The 27,899-nt window shown below is 40.9% G+C and overlaps 2 protein-coding genes across 5 annotated transcripts in view; both read left to right on the forward strand.

Moving 5' to 3' along the window:
* The first annotated feature begins 7,341 nt into the window (after window positions 1–7,341).
* Window positions 7,342–16,878, forward strand: LOC115109263 (E3 ubiquitin-protein ligase RNF126-like). 4 transcript variants are annotated; one of them, XM_029633990.2, is made up of 9 exons: window positions 7,342–7,448; window positions 10,611–10,669; window positions 10,879–10,939; window positions 11,158–11,441; window positions 11,618–11,686; window positions 11,795–11,864; window positions 12,038–12,131; window positions 12,315–12,430; window positions 12,655–16,878. In XM_029633990.2, the coding sequence occupies exons 1-9, from the start codon at window positions 7,374–7,376 to the stop codon at window positions 12,802–12,804; spliced, it is 978 nt and encodes a 325-aa protein (XP_029489850.1). In that variant the 5' UTR covers window positions 7,342–7,373; the 3' UTR covers window positions 12,805–16,878. The 4 variants fall into 4 exon arrangements, with proteins under 4 accessions (XP_029489850.1, XP_064865757.1, XP_029489852.1 ...); XM_065009685.1 differs by having other exon boundaries at window positions 11,206–11,441; XM_029633992.2 differs by adding an exon at window positions 10,096–10,285 and having other exon boundaries at window positions 7,362–7,448; window positions 10,611–10,939.
* Window positions 16,879–21,576: 4,698 nt separating this feature from the next.
* The window catches only part of LOC115109264 (basigin-like), an 8,643-nt gene continuing 2,320 nt past the window's right edge, over window positions 21,577–27,899 (forward strand). Inside the window, 7 exon segments of the mRNA XM_029633993.2 lie at window positions 21,577–22,253; window positions 25,046–25,262; window positions 25,264–25,370; window positions 26,644–26,812; window positions 27,047–27,135; window positions 27,328–27,464; window positions 27,760–27,899. The exon segment at window positions 27,760–27,899 is cut by the window's right edge and continues 134 nt beyond it. Coding sequence (XP_029489853.2) covers window positions 22,190–22,253; window positions 25,046–25,262; window positions 25,264–25,370; window positions 26,644–26,812; window positions 27,047–27,135; window positions 27,328–27,464; window positions 27,760–27,899 — 923 coding nt within the window. The 5' untranslated portion in view covers window positions 21,577–22,189.

Raw genomic sequence — 27,899 nt, forward strand, 5'->3', positions numbered from 1 at the left:
TCGTTTGCATTGTCAACCAAGTATAATTCAATATTACTCTCGTAATAAGGTTAAAAGCCTAAAGTTAAGGCTATCTGACAAACTATTGTAACAGTGTTTACTCAACCTTAAAATGAGTAACACATCCATGGCCAGATTGGGGTTACTGTAACTATAAATGTCTTTATATGTAATCATAGAAAGCGTGCATGTTCAAGATAGCAGGTCGCAGGTCTGTGGAGATCTTCACAATTGCTATAATAACCTGTGCAGAATCTCGAACAGAATTGATCAATTGCACATGTACTTTCAATGTAATATCAACTGCAATCCAGATCATGTGGTGGTTCTATTAAATGATGCACAGTGATAACACATTAATCTGTTGCATAAATAAACAATATATGTACATAGTATTCCCATTTTATCTTTGCTTGCTTTAGATGGTTGAAAGCATATTGATAACACATTGAGAATTCAACAAACTTCTGGATGATCTTTTTTGTGGGTGAATAAAGGTTGAAATCTCGTTGATCAACGTCTCAACAAGATATTACCTAAATGTCCACGTTAAAATGAAGTGGTGTGCCCAGTGGGACATAATATTATATCACTGTGAAATGTTCTCAGCTGATAAAAATAAATAATCCTCATGTTGGACTAGCTAATGTGATGGAAAATCTTTTTAAAGGCATAATGACCCACAAGGACATGGTAATTTGTAAATTAGGCGAGGCAATTTGTACATTATGTGTTTACTATGCCATTTTTCTAATTAGCTTTAAAGGTATGTTGGCAACAACATGTTGTATTTAGTCCAAATCAATAAAAAAGTACCCTACTTTGGCCTCATTCTATTCTATGCTTGGTATATGGATTCTGTATTTGCTAAAAATAATGGTTTCGGCATGGCAGGAGTATGAAATAACACATCAAAATCAGCCGAGCAGATTGGAGAGCAGAGATTGGCTGCAGGACAGTTAGGCGGAAACTCCTACTTACTCTCAACATTTGGTGCCAAGTACTGGAAATACTGCGTGTCTCAAGGTAGCACAGCAAACTCAATACCCCTCCATGCTGGAGTGATATCTTATAAAGCGACCAGAGCTGACCATAAATCACTTATGTTATGTCTCTCTAGAGATAACATTAAAGCTACTTGTGAAAGAGTGAAATATCAAAGGACATGTATTTTTCATATCCAAAATAAAAACAGACCTGCATGGTGCACTGGGTCTTATCAATCAAGCTTCCTGCTTTTACATAACTACAAAATCACCTGGGCAGTACATTCTTGCATTAAAAATGTGATGTTTGAACTATTATGTGCATTTATAACAGATAAATAGATTAATACTATCTGCATATTAATTTTGTATATTTAAAATATCTTTGAAACCCACAGCTTGTCAAATCCCCAAAATATGTAATTATATAACCTTTTTCTGCAGTAGGCTAAATCAGGGTCACACAGAGTGTTTCTTGGTAGTCTTAAGTAAATCTACTTTGAAACAAAAGTATACACCTTAAACACATGGTTATAAGCTTAAATAAAAGATGACACCTGTACCATGTCAGATAAAGAGTTGAAATGTATAAAATGTTGAGTTTGCATCCCAATATTACTGTAGTTGGACTTGGTGGACTGTAACATTCTTCAGGGTTAGGTTTTACTCAGCCCTATGTGTTCCATCCCAGGTGCTTGTAAGGGCACAGATGACAGACCGGTAGGATTCCAGTTGAGGTGGTTTAATGACGCTGATTCACATAGAACAGTAACGGAACAGCACAGTGTATGGCTTGACAATTGTGTTAACCAAGAGTGTGTGTGGTTCTGAAAAGGGGGACATTAAACACAATAGTAAATGGCAGGTATAGGCTTAATACAACCTCCAATTACATAAGCTATAAATAATATGACTACAATAGGTCATCTGCTGCAGAGGGAAATACAACCTAACAATATGGCTGTGACTTCACTAATGAATGACCAGAAGAGTGCAACTACACAACACTACAGAGCAGCACCATCATCCTCACACAACTGCATGAACTTGAATGTGTAATGCATCGACAAGGCTCAATTCTAACAAAATACCCACATAATCTGTACAATATACATCCATATAATAAGACTAGACACTGAAATGCTACATTTCTGAAATTAGATGACTTACAGTTCCTAGCTCATGGTAAAAAATGCTAATTAGCATAACAACGAGGTGTGTCCACAACATATGAATTGTAAGAAATGTGAACTGACATTTCTGAAGGACGCACACTGGCCTTGGCTAAAACAAAGAGTGCTAACTAAAGGTAATCACAGGAGATGGCTGGAACTTATCACGGCGTGTGTACTTTCTCTAGTTACTTCCTTCTCCTCAGAGATCACCCAGCATTCACTGCTCCATATCACCGGTGGGCAGAGCTACATCTCTCCTATGATGAACTAATATTTCCTCTCAATAGTCTTTCGTACAGCTGCCCCTAAATTGCGATATCAATTTGCTCCTGAGAAAGGCTAAGGGCTCTTGGGAGGGGTTACGGCATGCGTACTGTCATCGTCTTCTCTGTCAGGGAGAGCTAGGAAGACTATCAATCGGGCCACAGGACGTGTGCATGTTCTGTCCTTGATCTTGACCTCGGCAGACCTCACATGACCATCTGCGCTTGGATGAACTTTAATGACACATCCGATGGGCCAGAGGGCTCTCAGAAGCTGGGGGTCCACCAACATAACCACAATATCCTATTTGAGGTCTGCAGGGATGGCATGCCACTTCTACCGGGCTTGCAGGCTGGGTAGGTAGTGCCTGATGTAGCTGGACCAGAAGTGATCTGGCAGGATCTGGCAGTGTCTCCATCGACGTCTGTTGAGGAGCTCAGTCTCCGGGATCCATCTGACCGCCCCCTCAACAGGAGGTTAGGGGTCACGGGGTCCAGGTCTGCAATACTGGAGGACACATAGCCCAAGGGCTTTGAATTCAAGATACCTTCCACTTCAATGAGGACAGTTCTGAGCACTTCATCGGTCACTGACTGGGCACCCACTGTAGTGTAAAGGGTAGTCTTAACTGAGTGAATCTCTCTCCCCCAAACTCCTCTGTAGTGCGGTGCTGCAGGGCGGTTGAAGCGGAAGGCAATCTTCTGTTTTGCAAGCTGCACATGCAGGTTGGGAGACAAATCAGCGAAATCCTCACACAGCTCCTTCTCGCCTCCCCGGAAGTTTGTTCCTGGTCAGAGAACAATTCAGCAGACGTCACTAGGCAGGCGATGAATCTTCTAAGAGCCATCAGAAAGGAGTCGGCATTGATGTTGGTCAGGAGGTCCAAGTATACACCTCTCGTGGTGAGACACTTGAAGATTATCCCCCATTTCTTCTCGATGCGCAGCCCCAGTTTGACCTGGAAGGGCCTGAAACAGTCCATGCCCGTGGAGTGAAAGACTGGCTTGAAGAGGCACAGGCGTGGAGCTGGCAAGTCAGCCATCTTGGGGACAGCAGATCTGGATTTCCACCTACGGCAATCCGTGCAGGTGTGCTCGAAGCAACGAATGGCTTCCCACCTGCGGAGGATCCAAAGGGTGCGGCAGATCTCTGCAAACACCCTCTCAGGGCCGGGATGGCACAGACAGTTGTCGTAATCTTGGATCAGGAGTGTAGTGGATGGATGACCAAGGTTGGGATGAACTGTAGCATGTTCTAGATCTTCAGCACGATTTAGTGTCCCACCAACGCGGATGAGCTCTCCGGACTCGTCAAGCTCAGGTGACAAAGTAAGTAGGCGACTGCTGGATGGGAGAGGCTTACCAGCTTTCAGGAGACAGAGCTCATCTGTGAAACTCTCTCGCTAGCTCTCTTGTAGATGACGGTCTCCGCTTTCTGGTAGTCTTCGGCAGTAGGGTAACCACCCTGATCTGCCGCCCCTTGTAACATTTGCATTGTGACTTCCAGAAGCTCCTTCCATGTGGTACACTGGCTCACATCTGGGTTTTGGGGACCAGCAACCCGTAGAGACACAGCAGAAGATGGGCTTTCGGAGTTCAGACGTGTCCTCTTCAGGATGAGCATTTAGCTTAGCTGGCCACTCGCCTGGACTTTGAAGGAGAAACGGTGGTCCTTGACTCCATCTGTTGGGCTCCGCAAGGTCTTTCAGAGTCTTGCCTCTTGTGATGTCATCTACGGGATTCCCCGCCAAATCCACATAGTGCCATGCACGGAGGTCTGTAACTTCTTGAATCTCGGCCACCCGGGTGTCTACAAAAACTTTGAAGTGACAGGATTCTGACTGCAGCCACACCAGCACGGTTGTGGAATATGTCCACAGGGGGGTCTGGCCGATCTTCAAGGTACAGTAGCCTGCGATATTATTCACCCCATTTTGCATATTTCCTATTTTTGTTGCATTACAACCTGGAATTAAAATGGATTTTTGGGAGGGTTGTATCATTTGATTTACACAACATGCCTACCATTTTGAAGATGCAAAATATGTTTTTATTGTGAAACAAACAATAAATAAGACAAAAAAAAACAGAAAACTTGAGCGTGCATAACTATTCATCCCCTTAAAGTAAATACTATGTAGAGCCACATTTTGCAGCAATTACAGCTGCAAGTGTCTTGGGGTATGTCTCTATAAGCTTGGCACATTTAGCCACTGGGATTTTTGCCCATTCTTCAAAGCAAAACTGCTCCAGCCCCTTCAAGTTGGATGAGTTCCGCTGGTGTACAGCAATCTTAAAGTCATACCACAGATTCTCAATTGGATTGAGGTCTGGGCTTTGACTAGGCCATTCCAAGACATTTAAATGTATCCCCCCTGTTGCTTTAGCAGTATGCTTAGGGTCATTGTCCTGCTGGAAGGTGAACCTCTGACCCAGTCTCAAATCTCTGGAAGACTGAAACAGGATTCCCTCAAGATTTTCCCTTGAGGGAAAATGATTTAGCGCCATCCATCATTCCTTAAATTCTGACCAGTTTCCCAGTCCCTGCCAATGAAAAACATCCCCACAGCATGATGCTACCACTCCCATGCTTCACTGGGGATAGTGTTCTCGGGGTGATGAGAAGTGTTGGGTTTGCACCAGACATAGCATTAGGTTGACTTTATTTAACTAAATATGTGACTTCTGACGGTAATTGGTTGCACCAGATCTTATTTAGGGGCTTCATAGCAAATGGGGTGAATACATACTGTATGCACGCACCACTTTTTCATTTAATTTATTTTTTATTTTTTTAAACAAGTAATTTTTTGTATTTCACTTCACCAATTTGGACTATTTTGTGTATGTCCATTACATGAAATCCAAATAAAAATCTATTTAAATTACAGGTTGTACCGCAGAGTGAAGGAAAAGCAGCCAACAAGTGCTCAGCTATGTGGGAACTCCTTCAAGACTGTTGGAAAAGCATTCCAGGTGAAGCTAGTTGAGAGAATGCCAAGAGTGTGAAAAGCTGTCATCAAGGCAAAGGGTGGCTACTTTGAAGAATCTCAAATATAAAATATATTTAGATTTGTTTTACAGTTTTTTGGTTTCTACGTGATTCCATACATGTTATTTCATAGTTTTAATTACTTCACTATTATTCTACAATGTCGAAAATAATAAAAAAGAAAGAAAAACCTTTGAATGAGTAGGTGTGTCCAAACTTTTGACTGGTACTGTATGTAAATATGACAGTTCAGTTTTTTTTTAAATTTTCAATACATTTACAAAAATGTCTAAATACCTGTTTTTGCTTTGTCATTATGGGGTATTGTGTGTAGATTGATGAGGGAAATCAATTATTTAATCAATTTCAGAAAAAGGCTGTAAAGTAACAAAATGTGGAAAAAGTCAAGGGTTCTGAATATTCTCTGAATGCGCTGTACATCACAGAAGACTGAAATATAACAAAACCGTTTGACATAGAAACAACAGACTTTCATAGTTGTTTTTAAACCATGTTTATTAATAAGGAAATTATGGAAAACATTAATAACATTCCATCCATGAGGATACTAGAGGGCGATTTGGTCATTTAGACCAGCATGATCTCATTGCGCCCTGGTTCTTTTAGCATCACAAGGATTATTTCCAATAGGTTCTCAACTGGTCACTAAATGTACCACAATCTTGTACATTGATATGAAGAAATTAGGAATAGAATACTTTACCTGCTGAACTGCAATATTTGCTGGAGATCATCTGTAAATAGATATAGGACACAAAAGCACCACCATGTGGCAATAACGCATAGAACTGCCATCAGAAAAGTGAAATATATATTGGTCATTTGATTTTTTTCCCCAAACGTCTTTATAAATGTGTATTTTGCTCATTTTAATTTCTTAAAAAATCACGAGAAAATTATATATGTGGTCGGGTTACAATACTCAACTTAGTCCCATGAGTTAAAGAAACATCCAAGTCATATTTTAGCCATAAATCGAGTTCTTTCGGCTTGTAAAATCAGACTGACTAGCTCGCTAGCTAACTATCTGTATCTGATGTACTTCTCTGTCAAAATGAGTGAGAGAAAATGCTAATTTAGGCATACTTCAAGATTGCATTTTTTATTTATTTTGCTAGCTTGAATATGTGGAATAATATAAATGTATAAACAGATTTGAAGAGTTTGAAGTATTTCATTATATGCGTTACGTATATTCTAGTGAGCGAATCATTCTTGTCCCCTTCTTTACTCTGTACTGTCTCCACTGTTGTCAGTAGTTACCACAGCCACAAAGTCAAAATTGGCTATATCACAGAGTTTCTAAACTGAGAGGCGCAACGTAGTTACGCTTCCGGGAACGCTTGCGAAACAGAGCAAACAGAGCAGGCTGTGGTTTTGGGTTTTAATAAGTAAATGAGAGAAGTCAAAATGTCTTCCTTATTTGTTCATTTTCTCGAAATCCAAAGTCACAACCTAGATTACACCCAATGTCTTAAGTAGTTGATCTTATTTTTACTCCAAGCTTGTGAAAGTGATAAACTGACACGTTTTCATTTTTGTCAAAAATAACTTTATATCGAAGGAGTGCCTTTGATTTGACGACTGCACATGCGCAGTTTGTGGTGAGACGACCGTTAAACGCGATTAAGTGTTTCTACGCATGAGTTTAGCTAGCCAACGTCAACCAGTGTGATTTGGGATTTCTATTGGAGAATCATACTGTACTAACTTTGGCTATATCGTAAACATGTATGAAAAAAACATTTGCTTTTTGGTTTTAATTTAAGATTAGCCTTGGAAATACGTTTAGCAGTGTGGTTAATGTTAGGTTTAAAATCTGATTTTAAGAAGATAATTGTAGAAATAGTCTGGGTTTATTCATAATTATGACTTTGTGGCTGTGGTAACTAGTGACGACCCCTCCAACTGAATCCTTCAACAGAGAACCAAAAAAATGGCGGAAGCACCTCCATGGCCCAGCCGGTTTTTCTGTCACAGATGTTCGGAAGAGATCAGCCCTCGTCTCCCCGTAAGTAACGTTGACAAGAAGCGAAAGACAATTAGTCGAGGAGAGTAGCTAAATTATTGTTGGTCTTGTACGTTTTGAACGAGTCCATAACAATTCTAGCTAGCTGGCTAGCTAAACCCCATCATACAGTCATTGAGCTAAGCTAACCATATTTTCAATTTCTTGCATCTGACTGTTAGCCAGCTAACGAGAACTAGTCTAGTTCGCTCATATTTTAAAATAGAAAGCTTGTAAAACCAGAGACTGATTAGCTCGCTAGCTAACTAACCGCATCTGATGTGCTTATCAGCCAAGCTAGCTATCCTGTATTGTGTTGCGTCGTTTGTAGTTAACGTTAGCTAGCTAGTTATTCTGGTTGTGTGCGCGTGCTAACGTTAACCAGCTTGATTTATAGCTAGGGCATGAAATTATCTTGACAGCAATTATTGTATACTCACGGCTCATTATTAATCTGTGCAATATATAAATGGGAACAACATAGCTAGCTGCCTAGAAATCTTGACAACACATGGGACAAACAGTCTTAGCCAAGGAATGCATCTGAACTGCCTGTGATATCAGCAATGCTTGGCAATGGCATGTGCATCCAGATTAGTCATAAATGATGTATAAAGGACTCCATTCAGTAACCAAACATCCTGTAGGCTTCAGATCAGCTAAAGCAGAGGGAGATTTGTATTTTGCTAACGTTAGTCATATGATATGTTTATTTTTCTGCATCTTCAAGGAACAATTTATCGTTATATTTCCATGATTGATGGCATTTATGTTTTCAGTAGAAAGCATAGACATGTAGAGGAGAGAGGTTGTTGGCAGATTTCAATGCTAAACCTAAAATATTGTGTCTAGTGTTATATTCTAGTCACAGTGACAATGGCACAGTGCATTCTTTCTCTCTGTGTGTGTGTGTGTGTGTGTGTGTGTGTGTGTGTGTGTGTTTGCACCATTCAGTAAGTCACACCAGCATAGCAGTCAGGTGCTGGAATGATCTGTCATAGAATACTAAAGGTGTCTCTCACAATGAAACATGTTAATCAGTAGGCTTTCCACAGTTTGCTGGCAATGAACACTGAATTAAATACTGAACACAATTCAACTCCTTCCTTCTTGACTGTTCTTAACAGTGTAGTTCAATTGGGTTATCTCCTTTTTGTCAATTTTTTCTCTCATGTTGGCCACATATAGTGCCAGTCAAAAGGTTGGACACCTACTCATTCAAGGGTTTTTCTTTATTTTTAATATTTTCTACATTGTAGAATAATAGCGAGGACATCAAAACTATAAAATAACACATAGAATCATGTAGTAACCAAAGAAGTGTTAAACAAATCAAAATATATTTGAGATTCTTCAAACTAGCCACCCTTTACCTTGATGACAGCTTTGAACACTCTTGGAATTCTGTCAACCAGCTTCATGAGGTTGTCACCTGGAATACATTTAAATTCCAAATCAAATTTTATTTGTCACATGCGCCGAATACAACAAGTGTAGACTTTACCGTAAAATGCTTACTTACATGCCCTTAACCAACAGTGCAGTTCAAGAAGAGTTATTGAATGTGCGGGGGTACCGGTGTCAATGTAATTGAGGTAATATGTACTTGTAGGTAGAGTTATTAAAGTGACTATGCATAGATAATAACCGAGAGTAGCAGCAGCGTAGAAGAGAGTGAGGGGGGGCAATTCAAATAGTCTGGGTAGGTAGAAGCTGTTTAGAAGCCTCTTGGACCTAGACTTGGCGCTACGGTATTGCTTGCCGTGCGGTAGCAGAGATAACATATTTAATTAACAGGTGTGCCTTGTTAATTTGTGGAATTTCTTTCCTTAATGCGTTTGAGCCAATCAGTTGTGTTGGGACAAGGTAGGGGGGGTATACAGAAGACGGCCCTATTTGGTAAAATACCAAGTCCATATTATGGCAAGAACAGCTCTAATAAGCAAAGAGAAACGACAGTGCATCATTACTTTAAGACATGAAGGTCAGTCAATAAGGAACATTTCAAGAACTTTGAAAGTTCCTTTCAAGAACAGTTGCAAAATCCTTCAAGTGCTATGATGAAACTGGCTCCCATGAGGACCGCCACAGGAAAGGAAGACCCAGAGTTACCTCTGCTGCAGAGGATAAGTTCATTAAAGTTAACTGCACCTCAGATTGCAGCCCAAATAAATGCTTCAGAGTTCAAGTAACAGATCCATCTCAACATCAACTGTTCAGAGGAGTCTGAGTGAATCACGCCTTCATAGTCAAATTGTTGCAAAGAAACCACTACTAAAGGACACCAATAAGAAGAGACTTGCTTGGGCCAAGAAACACAAGCAATGGACATTAGACCGGTGGAAATCTGTCCTTTTGTCTGATCAGTCCAAATTTGCGATTTTTGGTCCAATCCGCAGTGTCTTTGTGACACACAGAGTAGGTGAACGGATGATCTCTGCATGTGTGGTTTTCACTGTGAAGCATGGAGGCAGAGGTGTGATGGTGTAGGGGTGCTTTGATGGTGTAGGGGTGCTTTGCTGGTGACACTATCTGTGATTTATTTAGAATTCAAGGCACACGTAACCAGCATGGCTACCACAGCATTCTGCAGCGATACGCCACCCCATCTGGTTTGTGCTTAGTGGGACTATCATTTGTTTTTCAACAGGAAAATGACCTAACACACCTCCAGGCTGTGTAAGGGCTATTTGACTAAGAAGGAGAGTGATGGAGTGCTGCCTCAGATGACCTGACCTCTACCCAATTGAGATGAGTTGGACTGAAGAGTAAAGGAAAGCAGCCAACAAGTGCTCAGCATATGTGGGAACTCATTAAAGACTGTTGGAAAAGCATTCCAGGTGAAGTTGGTTGAGAGAATGCCAAGAATGTGCAAAGCTGTCAAGGCAAACGGTGGCTTCTTTGAGGAATCTAAAATATATTTTGATTTAACACTTTTGGTTACCACATGATTCCATGTGTTATTTCGTAGTTTTGATTTCTTCACTATTATTCTACAATGTAGAAAATAGTCCAAATAAAGAAGAACCCTTGAATGAGTAGGTGTCCAAACTTTTGACTGATACTACAGTTGAATGTAGTGATTCAATAGCTGATTGCTAGCCTGTTTTGTGGTAGAGTGAATGCGTAAATTACACTTAACGGCGTTATAATATTTGTTTGCAGGATTACACATGTCCTCGGTGTGATTCTGGCTTTATCGAGGAACTGCTGGAGGAGAGACGGTTTGTTGAATGTGTGACATCAAAGCAAGCATTCTGTTGACATTCTGAATAAAAATGTCAGCAACCTTGTCACTAGATTTTGACACTTGGCATCACATAACCTTTTACCTATGATTACAGCACTCTGGTCAAGAGGGTGTGAGCACACATTTAAATCAAATCCCTCTCCAAAAATGCTAACTGTTTTCTATGTTTCTCTTCCTGAACAGCAGTGAAAATGGGTCCACATCCACCATCTCCAGCGGTGACCAGAACCAACATCCATTTGAGGTTTCTCCGCTTATTTACTCTGCGTATTGAGAAACAAAGGCTTTACCATGATATTGTTATCTTAGAAAACAAACAAACACAACTTGTAAAATCGGACCTGGTTTTTGACGTAGGCCTAGTTGGGATTTCTGTTGACTATAAACATTGAATAGTATGTACAGAAAGAACTCCAAGTAATTTATGAATGCATCTGTTTGTGAAATGTCCATTTCTTGTAGAATGTGGACCCTTCAAATATATTTACGTTCCCCTCGGGTTACGGCCAGTTTGCTATGGGTGTCTTTGACGACTCCTTTGACTTCGGAGCGGGGCTGGGAGGAGCTGGGTTGGGAGGAGCAGGGCTAGGAGGAGCTGGGTTGGGAACAGAGGACAACCGCGACGCAGAGAATCGGCGAGAACGGGAGATGGCATCACGGCAGCGATACGGCGCCAGGCAACCTCGCGGTCGCCATGGCGTCAGGAGGCAGGCAGGGAGACCGGAGGGAGTGCCCACTTTAGAGGGGTAAGTTCAATGTTCCATGCTTTCTAAATGTTCCATGATTCACATAGATGTTCCCAGTGATAGGCTTGTCTCTTTTCTTCTGAGCTTTGATAACATGTTCTATGTAGGCAATGATGCAAGTAGGTCTTATTTTTGGATGCATGCAGAGCATAACCAAAATGTTTTTCCTCTTGTAGAATCATTCAGCAGCTAGTGAATGGAATAATCGCCCCTGCGGCAGTGCCAAATATTGGTGTGGGACCCTGGTGAGTTCAATTTAGTACATTCCAGTATTTTGGGACTAGTGAACTTTGTAGAAGTTTTCCAACTGACTCTTTGTATTACAGCTGACTTTTGTTTATCTTCATTTATAGGGGCGTGCTTCACTCAAACCCCATGGATTACGCCTGGGGTGCCAACGGACTAGATGCAATCATTACACAGGTACGTAATGACTGTTTACCACTCACCTTATTAAACATTTCTAAATTAACTGTCAAACTCAACAACAAAATACCTGCATTTGGATTGTGAAAATATTATTTGTTTGGTTAGAATGATCCACACAGTATCAAATATATATAAAAAAAACAAAACAAAAAATGTCTGTCCCATAGTTATTAAATCAGTTTGAGAACACTGGCCCTCCACCAGCTGATGGGGACAAAATCATGAGCCTTCCCACAGTCCTAATCACACAGGAGCATGTAGGTAAGTGACCCTGAATATCAACACACACACAGCACAGTCAAGTGCATCACCTCAGGCCCTGTGTGCTGGACTTGTTGTGGTCTTGCTCATTTTCTATGGAAATCAGTATGTCATAGGTTTTGGAGGTGTTTTTAAGCCTTTGTTGAACGCATTTCCATCTTGAATTTGTTTTTCTGTTTTAAGGCTCTGGTCTAGAATGTCCAGTGTGTAAAGAAGACTACAGTGCTGGAGAAAAAGTTAGGCAACTTCCATGTAATCATTTGTTTCACAATGATTGCATAGTACCCTGGCTTGAACAGGTAAGACCTTTCCACTCATATGTACCTTTCTTTTAGTGCTATCATTGACCAAACCTAGATGACCTTTTCCTGAACCAGAGTTTCTCCTGTTTAAGTTAAGTTGTCAATTAAAACTGTGGGCTCTACTTACAATCTTGAGTTTTCCGGAAAATAAAATCTTCTTGAAGATTATTGATTATATATAATGATGTCTTTTGTGTTTGTGCTCCTGTGTGTTTCCAAAGCACGACACATGTCCAGTGTGCAGGAAAAGCTTAAGTGGACTGAACACAGCCATGAATCCTCCAGGTCTATCAGGGATGAACTTTGCCTCTTCCTCTGCACCCCCGTCCTCCAGCTCAACCAGCAATGAGAACTCGGCCAACAACTCCTAAAAAACATTTCCCTTCCCACACAACCCAGTGAACTGCCCCTCAGCCAGTTGGGTACCAGTCTCACCCTGTCAAGGGGAGCTGGAGCAACCACCCAGTCTCCTCCTCACCTGGATCACTGCCTCACACTGGACCGGAGCCAGCAGGAATCCAATTAAATGAGTCAGTATGTTTCTGCCCCACCCGAGGCTCTCCTCAAGCCTTCAGGAATGTTGCTTCTTGCTGCGTGGAAGGATGGATTCGGCCCTAGCCTGGGGAAGATATGGAGGATAGAAACATTAGGAGGGTCACTCTCTGGATAACCTCAACATGCAACAGAACAAGCCAGTTAGTCCTGCATTCTGAGGGGGGACTGGGGTGAGAAGACCAGAAAGATCTCTCCCAAGTCAGTTGTTTTTTTAAATATTTTTTTTGACATGTTTTATGAGCATTCATATTTGTACTGCTAAAGTTCTTAAATGAAAACTTTCAGGAGTAAAGGAGGCTGAGTATAGGATGTGTACTTGGTTTGGATTCTGCAGCTATTTTTTCCATGGATTGGAAACATCTATCAAATTTGAAGTGTTTTTCTCAAACAGAAAAGCGTTTACCCGTAAAAGGTATTTTTACATTGAATGAACCAACCCCCAATAATTTTCTAATTGACTGAAGTTGTATGTGCACCATTGTTTTGCCCTTTGAATTAAGAAACAAACTACATTTGGCTATGTGTTTTTTGGAGAACAGACTTGGGTGCTGGATTAAGTCAAAGGTTACTACATTCCTCTTTGTAACGACAGAGGTAAAGATCCAGTAGTTAACCTGCTAGACAGATTCTAACAGCCTTTTCTCATTCAATCATACATAATCAGCAAGTTTCAGTGAATTGGTTTTTTCAATTTTTTAATTATTTTTTTATTCTAAGTGAATTCAATGTTTTTGTACAATTCACAGTAGACAAGTGAAATATCTAGATTTGCAGATCATGTAAAACCCTGAACAAAACATGAACTGATGAGAAAATAAAGATCTTTAGGTGCTACCACTGTAATACAAAATGGCTGTTATGTGGTGGGCCGTAGCAAGCTATCTGGTTTAGTTTTTGAGATGATTGAGAGCTCTAAGGAGGCACTTCTGAACACATTTTTATTTTTATTTTTTTTAAACGCCGCCGAGTACTAAACTAATCCAGTCAAAACTCATGTACTATCACCTCCATTTTCTAGCTCACAAATGACATTCCTTTGCTGTGATTTATTTATTTGATTAATTGTCTGTCACTTGTCTCACATGATCTATTTAGCTCTCCTGTGTCCTACTCCCAGAGAAAATGAATAATAGAATACACAAGGTGCAATTTCAGAATGGTTGTGGGTATGCAGACCCACCAGCCACTGTCCCCTCATGATGAGTTCCATTTTTTTTTGTGGCTCATGAAGTTGCCCATAGCCTGGCATAGATGGTATAGCTTTCATTTCTGGACTGTAAGATTGTGCCCTCAATAGCACTTGATTGGTAGGTTATACTATATATATACAGTGGCTTGCGAAAGTATTCACTCCCTTGGCATTTTTCCTATTTTGTTTGCCTTACAACCTGGAATTAAAATTTATTTTGGGGGTTTTGTATCATTTGATTTACACAACATGCCTACCATTTTGAAGATGCAAAATATTTTTGGTGAAACAAACAAGAAATAATACAAAAAAACAGAACTTAAGCGTGCATCACTGGGATTTTTGCCCATTCTTCAAGGCAAAACTGCTCCAGCTCCTTCAAGTTGGTTGGGTTCTGCTGGTGTACAGATATCTTTAAGTCCTACTACAGATTTTCAATTGGATTGAGGTCTGGGATTTGACTAGGCCATTCCAAGACGTTTAAATGTTTCCCCTTAAACCACTCAAGTGTTGCTTTAGCAGTACGCTTATGGTCATTGTCCTGCTGGAAAGTGAACCTCCATCGAAGTCTCGAATCTCTGGAAGACTGAAAAAGGTTTCCCTCAAGAATTTCCCTGTATTTTGCTCAATCCATCATTCCTTCAATTCTGACCAGCTTCCCAGTCCCTGCCGATGGTGTTCTCGGGGTGATGGGAGGTGTTGGGTTTGCACCATACATAATGTTTTTCTTGATGGCCAAAAAGCTCAATTTTAGTCTCATCTGACCAGAGTACCTTCTTCCATATGTTTGGGGAGTCTCCCACATGCCTTTTGGCAAACATTTATTTTTTCTTATTTTCTGGCCACTTCCGTAAGCCCAACTCTAAGGAGTGTACGGCTTAAAGTAGTTCTATAGGCAGATACTCTAATCTCCGCTTTGCAGCTCCTTCAGGGTTATCTTTGGTCTCTGTTGCCTCTCTGATTAATGCGCTCCTTGCCTGGTCTATGAGTTTTGGTGGGCGGCCCTCTCTTGGCAGGTTTGTTGTGGTGCCATATTCTTTCCATTTTTTATTAATAGATTTAATGGTGCTCCGTGGGAAGTGTCTATTTTTTTATAACCCCACCCTGATCTGTACGTCTCCTTTGTTCCTGACCTGTTTGGAAAGCTCATTGGTCTTCATGATGCTGCTTGCTTAGTGGTGTTGCAGACTTTGGGGCCTTTTAGAACAGGTGTGTATATATACTGAGATCATACGACACTTAGATTGCACACAGGTGGACTTTATTTAACTAGCTATGTGACGTCTGAAGGTAATTGGTTGCACCAGATCTTATTTAGGGGCATCATAGCAAAGGCGGTGAATACACATGCACGCACCACTTTTCAGTTTTTTTTTTTTTTTTTTTTTTAGACTTTCTTGAAACAAGTTATTTTTTTGTATTTCACTTCACCAATTTGGACTATTTTGTGTATGTCCGTTACATGAAATCCAAATAAAAATCTATTTAAATTACAGGTTGTAATGCAACAAAATAGGAAAAATGCCAAGGGGGATGAATACTTTTGCAAGGCACTATAGTGTTAGGAAAGTTTCTGTGATTTTTATTTTCAATTTTGTCATTTTAGTAGAGCGACTTGCTGTGATGAGTGGATTTTTTTCTTTCTCCTGTACTGGTCCCCTGTGGGAATCAAACCCACAACCTTGGAGTTGCAAATGCCATGCTCTACCAACTGAGGCACAGGGGATGGATCCTTTTTGGACGTCTAAGCCTTGACATTACCCCATTTGAAGTTGGCATTTCAAAAATGATTAGGTATGGTTTAGGATAGTGCAATCCAGAATCGTTGGGACGTCCCTAAGCTTTTACTCATGGATGTTATTCTCATACAATGGCAGAAAACCATGTTGTTTCCTCTTTTTGTGGGCATGCGATGTTCCTTGATTATGGAAGCTGTATAGGAAAGCTGGTGAATTATTGGCAATGCCCCTATACTACATTGCATTGGAGAAAGTGACAGCTTGAGATTGTTTTTGTTGATGTTATGATCAAAATACAATTGTGGCAAGAAATGAAGGATTTCTGATCCTCGGCGTTGGAAAAAGTACTCAATAGTTTAAAAGTAAAGATACTTTAATAAAAAAGTACTCCAGTGAAAGGCACCCAGTACAGTACTACTTGAGTAAAAGTGAAAAGTTATTTGGTTTTAAATATACGTAAGTATCAAAAGTAAATGGAATTGCTCAAAAGTATAAATCATTTCAACTTCCTTATATTAAGCAAACCAGACGGAACAATCTTTTTTTATGGATAGCCAGGGGCACACTCCAACATAATTAATAAATGAAGCATTTGTGTTTAGTGAATCCGCCAAATCAGAGGCAGTAGGGATGACCAGGGATGTTCTCTTAATAAGTGTGTGAATTGGACCATTTTCCTGTCAAAATGTAACAAGTACTTTTGGGTGTCAGGGGAAAAGTATGGAGTAAAAAGTAAATTATTTTCTTTAGGAATGTTGTGAAGTAAAAGTTGTCAAAAATATGAATAGTAAAGTACAGATACCCCAAAAAACTACTTAAGTAGTACTTTAAAATATTTTTACTTAATTACTTTACACCACTGCTGATCTTCTACTTACTCTTGCAAATGTACCGATCCTGTGTTTTATACCCAGTCCAATTATACAGACCTTTAAACATTAAAATAGATTAGCTGAAAATGATTTATGGAATTATGTGACCTCGTTCATTATTTTGTAGGTTGCTGCTCACAAAAAAAATAAGTACCACCATTGAATTGATCAAAAGTAGGCATAGCTGGTGACGCTTATCAATTACAAATCAATATGTCTGTATTTGACACTAACATGCTGCAAGCTTTGGATTTGTAGTTGAATGTTTTTTCCAAGACATGCCCTTCGGTTGACCTCACAAGTAAAAGATTAAATAACTGCACAACAATTATTCTCCCGTATTCAAATACCTTGCCAAATTCAGGTGTACAGTTTCCAGTGTTGTTGATCATTAATGAGTTCATTGTATTACCCTCTGGTGAGTTTACAATTTGTCCTCAGGGTAGCAAATTAGATGCCACTGTTCTAAATAGGATAGTATGGGAGACACAAGGATTGTCAATTACATTCCTTTAAAACAATAGTTAATACCATTATTTTAACAAGGCTTTGTTTTATATAAGGTGACAACACTGCCTACAATTTGGAACTGTATTGAATTGTTGTCTCGTGGAGTAATATGTTTGTTTTTACATGCAAAAGTGATTGCTTTTGATAAGCCCTCATCTGCCTACATTGTATTATTATGGAAAATAGATGTTTCTGAACGAAACTGTTCTGCACTTGAGAAAGGCAGTTAACCCACTGTTCCTCGGGCGCTGAAGACGTGGATGTCGATTAAGGTAGCCCCCCATACATCTCTGATTCAGAGGCAGTGGCGGACTGGCCGTCGGGAGCACCGGGACATTTCCAGGTGGCCTGAGGGTCGTTTTGGCCTGCGGTGAATAGTCAACTTGACCAGCGATAATATAGCAAGCAGGAATGAGTTGACGGAGAATCCACGCATCAGTCGCGACTCTCACTCTCTCGCTGCAATGTCCCTGTGCCAAAAATGACATCAGCTCTCTCCGTGACGCACATAGCAACCGTCCGTCCACCTGCTTCTCTACTGATTACATTTTAGACAAGTCGCACAGCGAAATGGGCAGTCAGAATAGGAACGGTGGAGCAGAGGGGGAAAGAATAAAAAAGAGAAAGGCCCTTGCCACAGACGCAGCTAAATGCTGCAAAATAAGCGACATGTTCGTCAGTAAGGGACCAGGTCAGTCAAAAACACGAGCTAAAACACACACACGACACCCAGCATGGCTAATAATAGTGACACAATGGCCAATAGGCTAAACAGTTTGCACGTCTTAGGTCTTTGTGGAGGAATTACATCATAGTAATGAGTGCCACATAGCGATCATAATATGACATTGAAGGCAACATCAATTAGTAAAACGTAGTAAACATAGACTGGACTTGCTTGCATGACTCATGCCATATAAACTGGGAAAATGCACATATATTGTACAGCAAAACAGGCGTAACCACAATACATCCATGAACGTAACACAGTAGCCTGTGTGACACAGCACAGGCAATGACAAAGATCATTAGCGCCATTAGTACCAGCATTACAAGTTACTACAATAATATACAGCTCTGGGGGAAAATTAAGAGACCCCTCCAAATTAAGAGACCACGCTTAATTTTTCCCAGAGCTGTAGTAATGTAGCCTACTGGTACACTAATGATAGTGATGTATGATAATATTATTTTCTTTGCAAAGGTGGAGAAGGAAGCAGCAGCATCACTAGAGCTTCAGGTGCTCCTGCAGAACTGGAGATGGTGGTCAATTCAGTCAGACTCAGAGCAGGAACCTTCAGGTACAACTTAAGAGCACGAACCTAAACATGTAGGCTATGATTTTAGATTAATATGTGCTTTATTTATGAGATTATCAGTAGGACTGTAATCGGGGGGGAATACAATCGATGACTGCACAAGTAATACAAGTTTAAGTTTAGGTTATTTACAATGTTAATGTCATTCTGTAGAGCAACCAGATCTGCAGAAAGTGAGAGAGAGGTTCAGGGGCCAGTACAAGGAAAATAGAAAGGGACAGGGAAAGCATTGAAAACCCATTTGATTATTTTGCCCATCCTCAGGTCAAGGATTTTGACTTATTTTTTCAGTACCACCCAAAACAAACCCTTCAAAGAGTCATTCCCAATGTATTCCACTCCAAAGATGGCACAAACAGAAAATGGCTGACATACAATGAAGTAACTCACTCCTTGTTCTGCTTAGTATGTCTTGCATTCGCAAAACCTTCAGCTAGTGATAGTGCATTTGTCAAAGGAGGCATACAGGCCTGGAAACATGCCCATCAGAGAGTATAGGAACATGAGAGATGCAAGACCCATAAAGAAAGTGCAGAAGCCTTTTTCCTCAGAGCCAGCAAAGCAGACATCCATCCGTACCCTTCTGAGTGATAAGTAAATGTCAGTTCAACGAGACCAGTTCAGAAAGAGGAGGTAGGTCATGGAACGTGTGATTGATGTAGTTAAAGTTATTGGTAAATGTGGGCTTAGGTACAGAGGACACAGACACGAAGCTGCATATAACTTGGAAAACATGGCCATCAATTATGGCAAGTTTCTTGAGCTTATATTGTTGCTAAGCAAATATGATGTCTGCCTACAAGAGCATGTTAGTGATAGCATTGAGAAGAGCAAGAAGCAGATGGGAAGTAAAGGAAGAGGGTCCTTGGTAACTATGATGTCCAAAACAACAGCATATAAAGTAAGTGAAGTCATCAGAATGTTGATTCAGCAGACAATTGCTGTTGAAGTGAGAAAGGCAGGGATGTTCTCAATACAAATGGACACAACACAGGATTTAAGATCCAAAGACCAGTGTGCAGTAGCTCTGCGATTATGTCACTGATGTTGTCCACGAGAGACTCATGGCGGTCATTGACTGTGAGTTATCGACAGGACAATACTTTGTGGACCTTGTGAAACAGACCCTTGAGAAGATGGACATAGGTATCAAACACTGTGTTGGTAATGCAACAGACTGAGCAGCTAATATGCAGGGACAATACAGGGGCTTCTCTGCATTGCTCACAGGAGACTCCTAACCAAGTACACATATGGTGTTACTCACATGTCCTCAACCTTGTGCTAACTGACACCACTGGGGTTGTGGCAAGTGAATTCCTTTTCTCACTACTGAATGACATTGCAGTGTTCGTTCGAGATTCCTACAAGCGCATGAAGCTATGGGAGGAAACAAGTGAGGACAGGAGACACAGACGGCTTGATGTAATTGGTGAAACACGCTGTTGGGCAAAAGATGAGGCCTTGAGGAAAGTATTTGGAAGCTTTTCAAAGCCTGACCGAACACTTGATGTGGTCATCACTATGGAAAGAATTGAAAAGGATGTGACCATAAAACCTGCCATCCGAAGCAAGGCCCAAGGGTACAAGGATGCTCTCCTAAAGTATGAAACCATACTTACAGCTGAGGTTTTTCTCTGAATTTTTGAGTAGATGTTCCCTCTCTCTAAATACTTGCAAACAAGTGGCATGGATATCGTAACAGCACAGCATTTGGTGACGGGAACGGAGGATAACCTGAGAAAGTGTGCCCGAGACTTTGAGGGTGTTGAAGAGGGCAGCAGACGACTTTGTTGAGTGGGCCAATGGCATTCTGGAGGAGCAGCAGGACTGTGATGCCGAAGCTCAGACAGCTCTCCCAGAGAAGAGAACAAAAAAAAGAAGAGAACCAGGTGAGTTGGCAGAAGACGAGCCCATTGCTAATGCAGACATGGATTACAAAATCAAGATCCACAATGTGGTACTGGACACTGTTGTTGAAAGTATTCACTGCTGTTATGCAGCAAATGCAGTGCTGTGTGCAGATGTCTCCTGCCCAAAGACAGCCATGAAGGAGCTCAGCAAATGCTTACTGGAATTTGATGAACATGCCACTGTTGAGGCATTGCAGGCTGAACTGATCAGCCTTGCACAACAGTGGGAAAGACTGAAAGAGTCAACATTGGAGGAGTACAACACCAGGGCCGCCGCTGCCAGTGATGAATCGGGGGAAGGCTTTGAGGATCCTGATGAAAGTGGAGTTGGTGAGCAGAAGTTGTTCCACATGTAAAAACTGCCCGATATGCTGCTATCTTCTCCTGTCTCAGTACAATCTGCTCACAGATGCGTATCACATCATTGGTTGGGCTACAAGTTCCTCCTCACCCTATCCATCACTCATCACTCCATCATCTCACATCACTTGTGAGATGACCTTCTCCACCCTGAAATTTGTGAAGAACCGCCTAAGAACCTCCCTCAACTCAAGAGAACCTTGAAGCGTTTCTTTTGATGGCAACAGTGAATGAGATTCTTACGGGACTTGACAAAGATGACGTCATTGACAAGATGGCAGAGAGCAGTGAGTTACTGCGCCCCCTACTGGTTTACTAGTGGTAATTACTTACTGGTCACTGAAGTAACTATGCTATGACTCTTCCTTAACAGGCTGACAAGGATGAAAGACAATTTGCTGTGAGTTAAAGCTTTTGTGCAAAGGCATGTTTTTTGGACTTTTGTATTATACTTGCAGTTATGTAGCCAATGTTCAATTTCATTGACTCAGTGTATAGATGTGTTTATTTTTGTGCTGTTTGCTTTATGGACACCAGTGAGTGAACATTGTAATATACATTTTTTTTAAGAGAAGTGTATTATACTTACATTGTTGTAGCTTATGTTCAAGTTCAGTGAATGTGTGCGTAAAGTTTTTTATACCTTTGATATGCTTAAATATAAGGACAATAATTTGAACATTTGAGCTATCTTTAAAAAAAAGTGTAGGCTAATTGTTTTGTGTCCAGCCTTGTACATTTGTATGTGCTATGATTGGTGTATTCCTAGTGAGTTGTTGAGGGTGCGCCCAAAGCATACTCAGTGTTCAGATAGGCTACTTGTTTGTCAGTCCCAAATGTTTGTGTTTTGTAATGTGGATAACTTCCTTCTCAGATGAACATAGTTGCCAAATGTCTAACTATTTTGGTACCCGTTACATCAACACATAGGGTTAGCCTACAAAATTAGCGGTCTGTTGGTTTGGGTGGCCTGGGATGGAGTCAAATTTCCGGCTTGAATTATTGTTTCAGTTCGCCCGTGTTCAGAGGGCTTGGGTTAATGCCGAAAACACAATTTCAGTTAAAGGAATTCAGTTGTACAACTGACTAGGTATCTCCCTTTCTGTTTTTGCCTGTTCACGTCAAACATAGTTTTTTTTTTCGCACAGAGCGTGACGTGCAAGGACCTGCTAGTTCACGACGTGAGGTACAACTAGAAGACGACGACTAACTCGTCGATGGTGTAACAAGGGAGTCGAGATAAGATCAAATATTTGAAAAATAGTGTAATTGACAGTATATCTGTGACAGACTAAAAAAATGAAAGTGCTGTGGGGTTTAAGTGCCCTCCTATTGTGCTTGAACGGAGCCAATGCCCAGACAGGTAAGATATTTAACGTTAGCTAGGTAACGTTAACGTTACTGTATAGAGGGTGCGAACTGGCTAACGTTAGCGGTTTTCAATTGTTGATTTAACGTTACAGTTCAACGCCATGTGTTTTCCAAACAGTCTACCTAAAACAAAATCAATCGCTATAACGTTAAATGTAGAAAAAAAGCAAAGTAGCTAACGTTAGGTACCTAGGAAGCATAAGAGTATGATGGGGTCACAACGTTCCAGGCACAGAACATGATTGATTGATCATTTTACTTGTTTTAGCCTGGCAACGTTAACTATGTAAATAAGATATAGTTCTGACAAAGATGTGATGCTTTGCATCAATATTCATACTATATTAGTTATACAAAGTAGCTATGGAATATATACACATGTAACGTTCGTGATACCTAAAAACCAGTGACTTGTAGGTAACGCTAGCTAACTGAAATAGTTGGCTAACGTTTCATTTTGCAAGTAGCTAACTGTTAAGTATGATTAGATGTCTATTTGTCTCGTTTGTCAGAACTAAAATCAGTGACGTGTAGGTCTCATTTTAAAAAGGCAAGTGTCAATATTTAGTTACTACTAGTATTTACCAGCTAGCTTGCAAGTTTTTGACTAGATCCCCCACCATGACCACCACCAGCCAATGGAGTTGCCTTTGTTAAGTTCTTCATAAACCAGCCAATGTTTTGTTGAGTGTGTAAATGAGCAGACTAACCAGTTGTCTACCAAGGCTGTAATCTTTCATGTTTGAAGTCTCAGCTAGTTTTTTGCGAGTCAAAGTTCTGCCTGTGCTTCTGGCTTGTTAGCTGCGATCTTTTAATTAAACTGTTGTAGACCAGTTTGCCAACTTGAGTCATTGGAGGTTAGCTGCTGTGTCATAGATGTTTAGTTTAGAGGATGGAAGAAAGTAAGATGATGTTTTACCTCCATATGTCAACCTTTCAATTGAGATAAATAGCACAATTATTTAAATGTGGTACAACATAGTGGTGTAATGTTATGATGTACTGTTTTATATTTAGTTGTATGTGTAATTGCTTTAATGTGTTTGGACCCCAGGAAGATGGGGATCCCTAATAAATACAAATACCAAATATCTCAATTAAATTCACAACAAATATTATATTTGTATGGTTACAATACCAATGTATTTACATGTATTATATAAAACGTTTCAAACAAGCAAGAACCCTTGAGACTGCAAGAAAATTAAATTGCCTTAACACAATGAGTCCCACTGTAACACCAGCACTTTTTGGACTTCTAAATCCCTTTAAACATTGTGTGTTTGCTACAGACTTTTGAGTTGTACCATTGTATTTGTCTAGTTCTTCTGCATCTGTAGATACGGTAGATTAGTCTGTGTGAATGCCCCCATGCCATGCCCCCATGCACAAAGCGAGATCCATACAGAAATGGTTTGTCGAGATCGGTGTGGAAGAACTTGATTGCACAGAGCCCTGACCTCAACTCCATCAAACACCTTTGGGATGAATTGGAACGCAGACTGTGAGCCGGGCCTAATCACCCAAAACATCAGTGCCCGATCTCACTAATGCTCTTGTGGCTGAATGGAAGCAAGTCCCCGCAGCAATGTTCCAACATCTAGTGGAAAACCTTCCCAGAAGAGTGGAGGCTGTTATAACAGCAAGGGGGGGACCAACTCCATATTAATTCCCATGATTTTGGAATGAGATGTTCGACAAGCAGGTGTCCACATACTTTTGGTAATGTAGTGTACGTGAGAGACTCACCTTTCCTTAGGGGAGGTTATATTAGTGTTTAGCCCAAACTGTTCGGACACTACATACAGAAATTGGCAGATCGGCGGTACCGACTACAGACGAGTCGCGTGACGCTTGTGGGGGACATAGAGCAAAACCACCGACATGTTCGTGTGAGTCTCACGTTTCCATAGAGTGGACATAGTTTGTTCGGACACTACAAACGTTTTCATAAGCAGACCGATTGCATTCTGGAGAGAGATGTGCCTACAGGTTATCTTCGCAACACATCCCTTGTCTCTTTTTTAAAATTATACTCATCTTCACACATTATAGATGGTTTTTCACCGACAGCCGCAACTCAATAATCAGCTAGGCCTTTTCCCACACGCACTGCCTATGAAAGACTTCCTAATATGCCCTTTCTCTCCTGTTCTATTGGTTTTCATATCAACTTTATTTCATTGTCCAGAAGCCAAAGGCACAACACTATTCATATTAGCAACCCATCCTAGTTGTTGTCTTTAGTTTCCCCCTCTAAGTTTGTAACTGAGATTTTCCTCTCTGTCATATACCGCTCGCATCAGTTGCTCTGTTTAGAATGGTGTTGCATTGCATTTTGGCAAGTGTTTGACAATTACATTTTATTGACTTCTTCATTACAGGAGTTGCATGTTCTGTTAAAGCGGCATATGTAATATTTTGGGCAACCTGACCAAAATCACGTAGAAATTTCAGTTATACACTTAACAAAAATATAAACTCAACATGTAAAGTGTTGGTCCCATATTTCATGTGCTGAAATAAAAGATTCAAGAAGTGTTTCGAAGCACAAAAAGTTGCTCTCAATTTGTGCACCAATTTGGCATGAAATCATTTGGTTAAAATTATGATGCTCAAACTCTTCCTTCTCTTATTCATGTGTCCTATTAACCTCTTCTGTTTCTTTCTTTCTGCCTTACTATCATCTCGTTGAATTGACTGATGTGCTCACACCAATCCCAACCTAATCCATCAATATAATACTCAAATCAATCCACCCATCCCCCATAATGGCCTGTTCAGCCGGCTTTATCAAGTCGTCCCTGTTCCAGATGAAGCGGATAGAGGACAGTGCAGAGCTGCTCTGTGAGGTGACGGGGAACCCGATCCCCGAGGTGCAGTGGTGGTTCATAGAGGGCGAGGAGCACGAGACCATGACCCAGCTGTTTTATGGGGTGTGGGAGGACCGTGTCGGCCTCAACGCCACCTACATCCAGCTCTTAAACCTCACGCTCAATGACTGGCATGTAAGAGTGCCGCGCTAACAACGATCCTGACCGCAACGAACTGAAGAAGGCACCCAAAGTCAAGTGGATCCCCTCACAGGCTAACGTTATAGTGTTTGAATGTGAGTGCTGGTGGTGGGAGGCCCTGTGTACAGCCAGGCAGCGTCTCCCTGTAGAGAGAACAGAAAGTGGTCCAGCTCCTGTTCCACACCCTCTCCTGCCCTCTGCCCTTTCTCACCCCTACTCCCCTCACTGAGCTCCTGTCATGCATGGCCGAGCCTCTCTCCTTAGACGCGTCCTACCTGCCGTAGCACTACCCTCAATCTGATGCCTCTTTCCTAGGCCAATGTCAAAGCTTAGGGAATTGTTTAAATTAATGAATTAGCAAAATATTTTTCATATGGATAATACTGGTTAGAAGGTCTGAAACCTGCAAATGGCTGCATCATAAAAAATTTAAGGGGTCAGTTTATGGAGTGTTTAGATTCCTGTTGGCTTTCATTCTCTATTTTGCTGTTCTGTCCAAGGATTAGAATGTGTAATAATTGATACAAACATTGGTAATCTCCTGTGTTGTTTACACTCTTTAGACCTGTTTAGGCTCTTTAGGAGTACTAAATTATTTACAGAAGACCCCAACCCAGCTTTGTAATGCTTCTCAGCCATAGGCCATCTTTCTGCTTTGTGGTCCAGTATTATTTGACACAAGTTGTTCATTTCACTACCCTAAACCAAACCAAAATATATGATTTATTTGTTCCTCTTCTCTGTCAGTGGAACACCAACCTGCCATACCTCACCTTGCTGGTTGTGTTGATTTACAAGCATGGTCTCCTAGATTAACTTCCCAGTCTAACTCCTCTTCTCTCCCATCTTGGACTCTTGGTTCAGACCGAGCTCTCCATTTAGGTGTCTTCCCATGTGTGATCTGCCCCCTTCTTGGAAAGCTCTGCGCTGCCATTTTATATTGTGTTGTTTTTGGCATGAAATGTGATAGTTGATGAAACTAATACCATTTGATCAGCTTATCAGTTTTTTTCTATGAAGTTTAGGCTAAAGGATAGTAAAGCAATGTCGAGCCCTGGACAGTGTCTCCTTGAGGTTTGTGGCTCCTCAACATGTTGGTATCAAGACAATCTCCAATAGATTGCCATTTGTCTAGTAAACCCTATAAATTCCTCTAGCCTAAATAACCACAGATGTATCTAGTGCCTTTTTAGTTACCCTCAACTATTTTAGCAATGTCCTGTACTAGAAAAGACATACAATAATTTGTTACACTTGGCCTTTCCTCATGGTACTATGGTAAACTATAATGGTCAGTGTATAGGTCTACTTTATGTGTGTATATCAAAGGATGGCTTTTTAATATATTCACTTTATGTGCATCTACAGATCCCTTAATTGAAGCTGAACCTATGGAGGTATACAACCAGACCTCTGCTGTCCTCTCATGCAAACTGACCGACCCCCCGTCCACAGTCAAAGGCCACTACTGGATGAGGAACGGCAAAGTGATCGAGTCATCCAAGCATAACTTGCCAACTCTCTACACCGAGCACACGTAAGTTCCAGGAAGGCAGGGTGCGTTGGCATGTTTTATCTGCATGTTTGATCCTCCAGATGGACTTGACTCGATTTACCTGCCACTGAATCTCAGCCTGTTGGGGCAGCATCTTTTGCAAAGTGACTTCATGACTGGGATGTGTTAGAAGCCATTGTTTAAGCGAAGTCTGTTGTAGTATGTCTGTGTTTCTCATCTTTAGGGGTTACCTTTAGTTTTTGTTTTTTCCATTAGCTTGGCTAAAATCGATTCCCATTCCGGTGGATTGTATGAGTGTGTCTTCCTTTCTGAGCCCGAGGTGAAAACAACTATTGAAGTCAAAAGTAAGTAATCCTTTTAAGTTTCTTCTACTGACATCCACTTCCAGTTAATTTTAGCGCACTTTGAACATCTGAAGGCTGCAATAGGCCTATATAACCAATTGGTTTAGAAAACTGCAGATGCTGGTGTTTTGGATAAATAGTGCATATCGGCTATCATCCCATAAATACCTGCCTCCCTGTGTTTGTCACTAGCTGCTCCACTTGTCTCTGCCTACAAACGCTCTGAGCATGGTAACGAGAAGGACAAGGGTGTGCTGGTGTGTATTAGTTATGGATACCCACTGCCCACTGACTGGAAGTGGTACAAACTGGAGGGAGAAGATAAGACGGTATGCTTTAGCAAACTTTACATCATTGATACACATTATGCTTAGCAAAATTGGTTTCACTGAGCTGGAATAAACCCGGCTGCTGGACTAAACTGAGTGATTGAACTCAGTTTCAACCATGCTGCAGTTATTTTCCAATTTTAGGAATCATTGACTTAAATCAGTATCTTGATTGAAGCCACAGTAATTCCACACGTAGTAGTACTTGACAAAGGGGTCTGCCCTAGAAAATAGAACATTTTTGAAATCTGGAAATTGGTGTTGAATGACTTTACTCCCTGTCTGGCATTCTCAGGCCATCACCAACGGTACCGACAGGTATGAGATCAAGAGCACCCCCAACAGGACCACCCTGACCATTGACAACCTGGACATCGCCATGGACATAGGCGACTACATTTGTGACGGCACGAGCGAGTTCGGCTCGACCTCCGA

This window comes from Oncorhynchus nerka, linkage group LG25 (assembly GCF_034236695.1).
Source record: "Oncorhynchus nerka isolate Pitt River linkage group LG25, Oner_Uvic_2.0, whole genome shotgun sequence".
NCBI classification, from domain to species: Eukaryota; Metazoa; Chordata; class Actinopteri; order Salmoniformes; family Salmonidae; genus Oncorhynchus; species Oncorhynchus nerka.

Coding starts and splice junctions, on each gene's coding strand:
- LOC115109263 (XM_029633990.2), top strand. CDS start 7,374: ATGGCGGAAGCACCTCCATGGCCCAGCCGGTTTTTCTGTCACAGATGT. Junction 7,449..10,610: donor AGATCAGCCCTCGTCTCCCC/GTAAGTAACGTT, acceptor ATTTGTTTGCAG/GATTACACATGTCCTCGGTG. Junction 12,431..12,654: donor TAGTACCCTGGCTTGAACAG/GTAAGACCTTTC, acceptor GTGTTTCCAAAG/CACGACACATGTCCAGTGTG.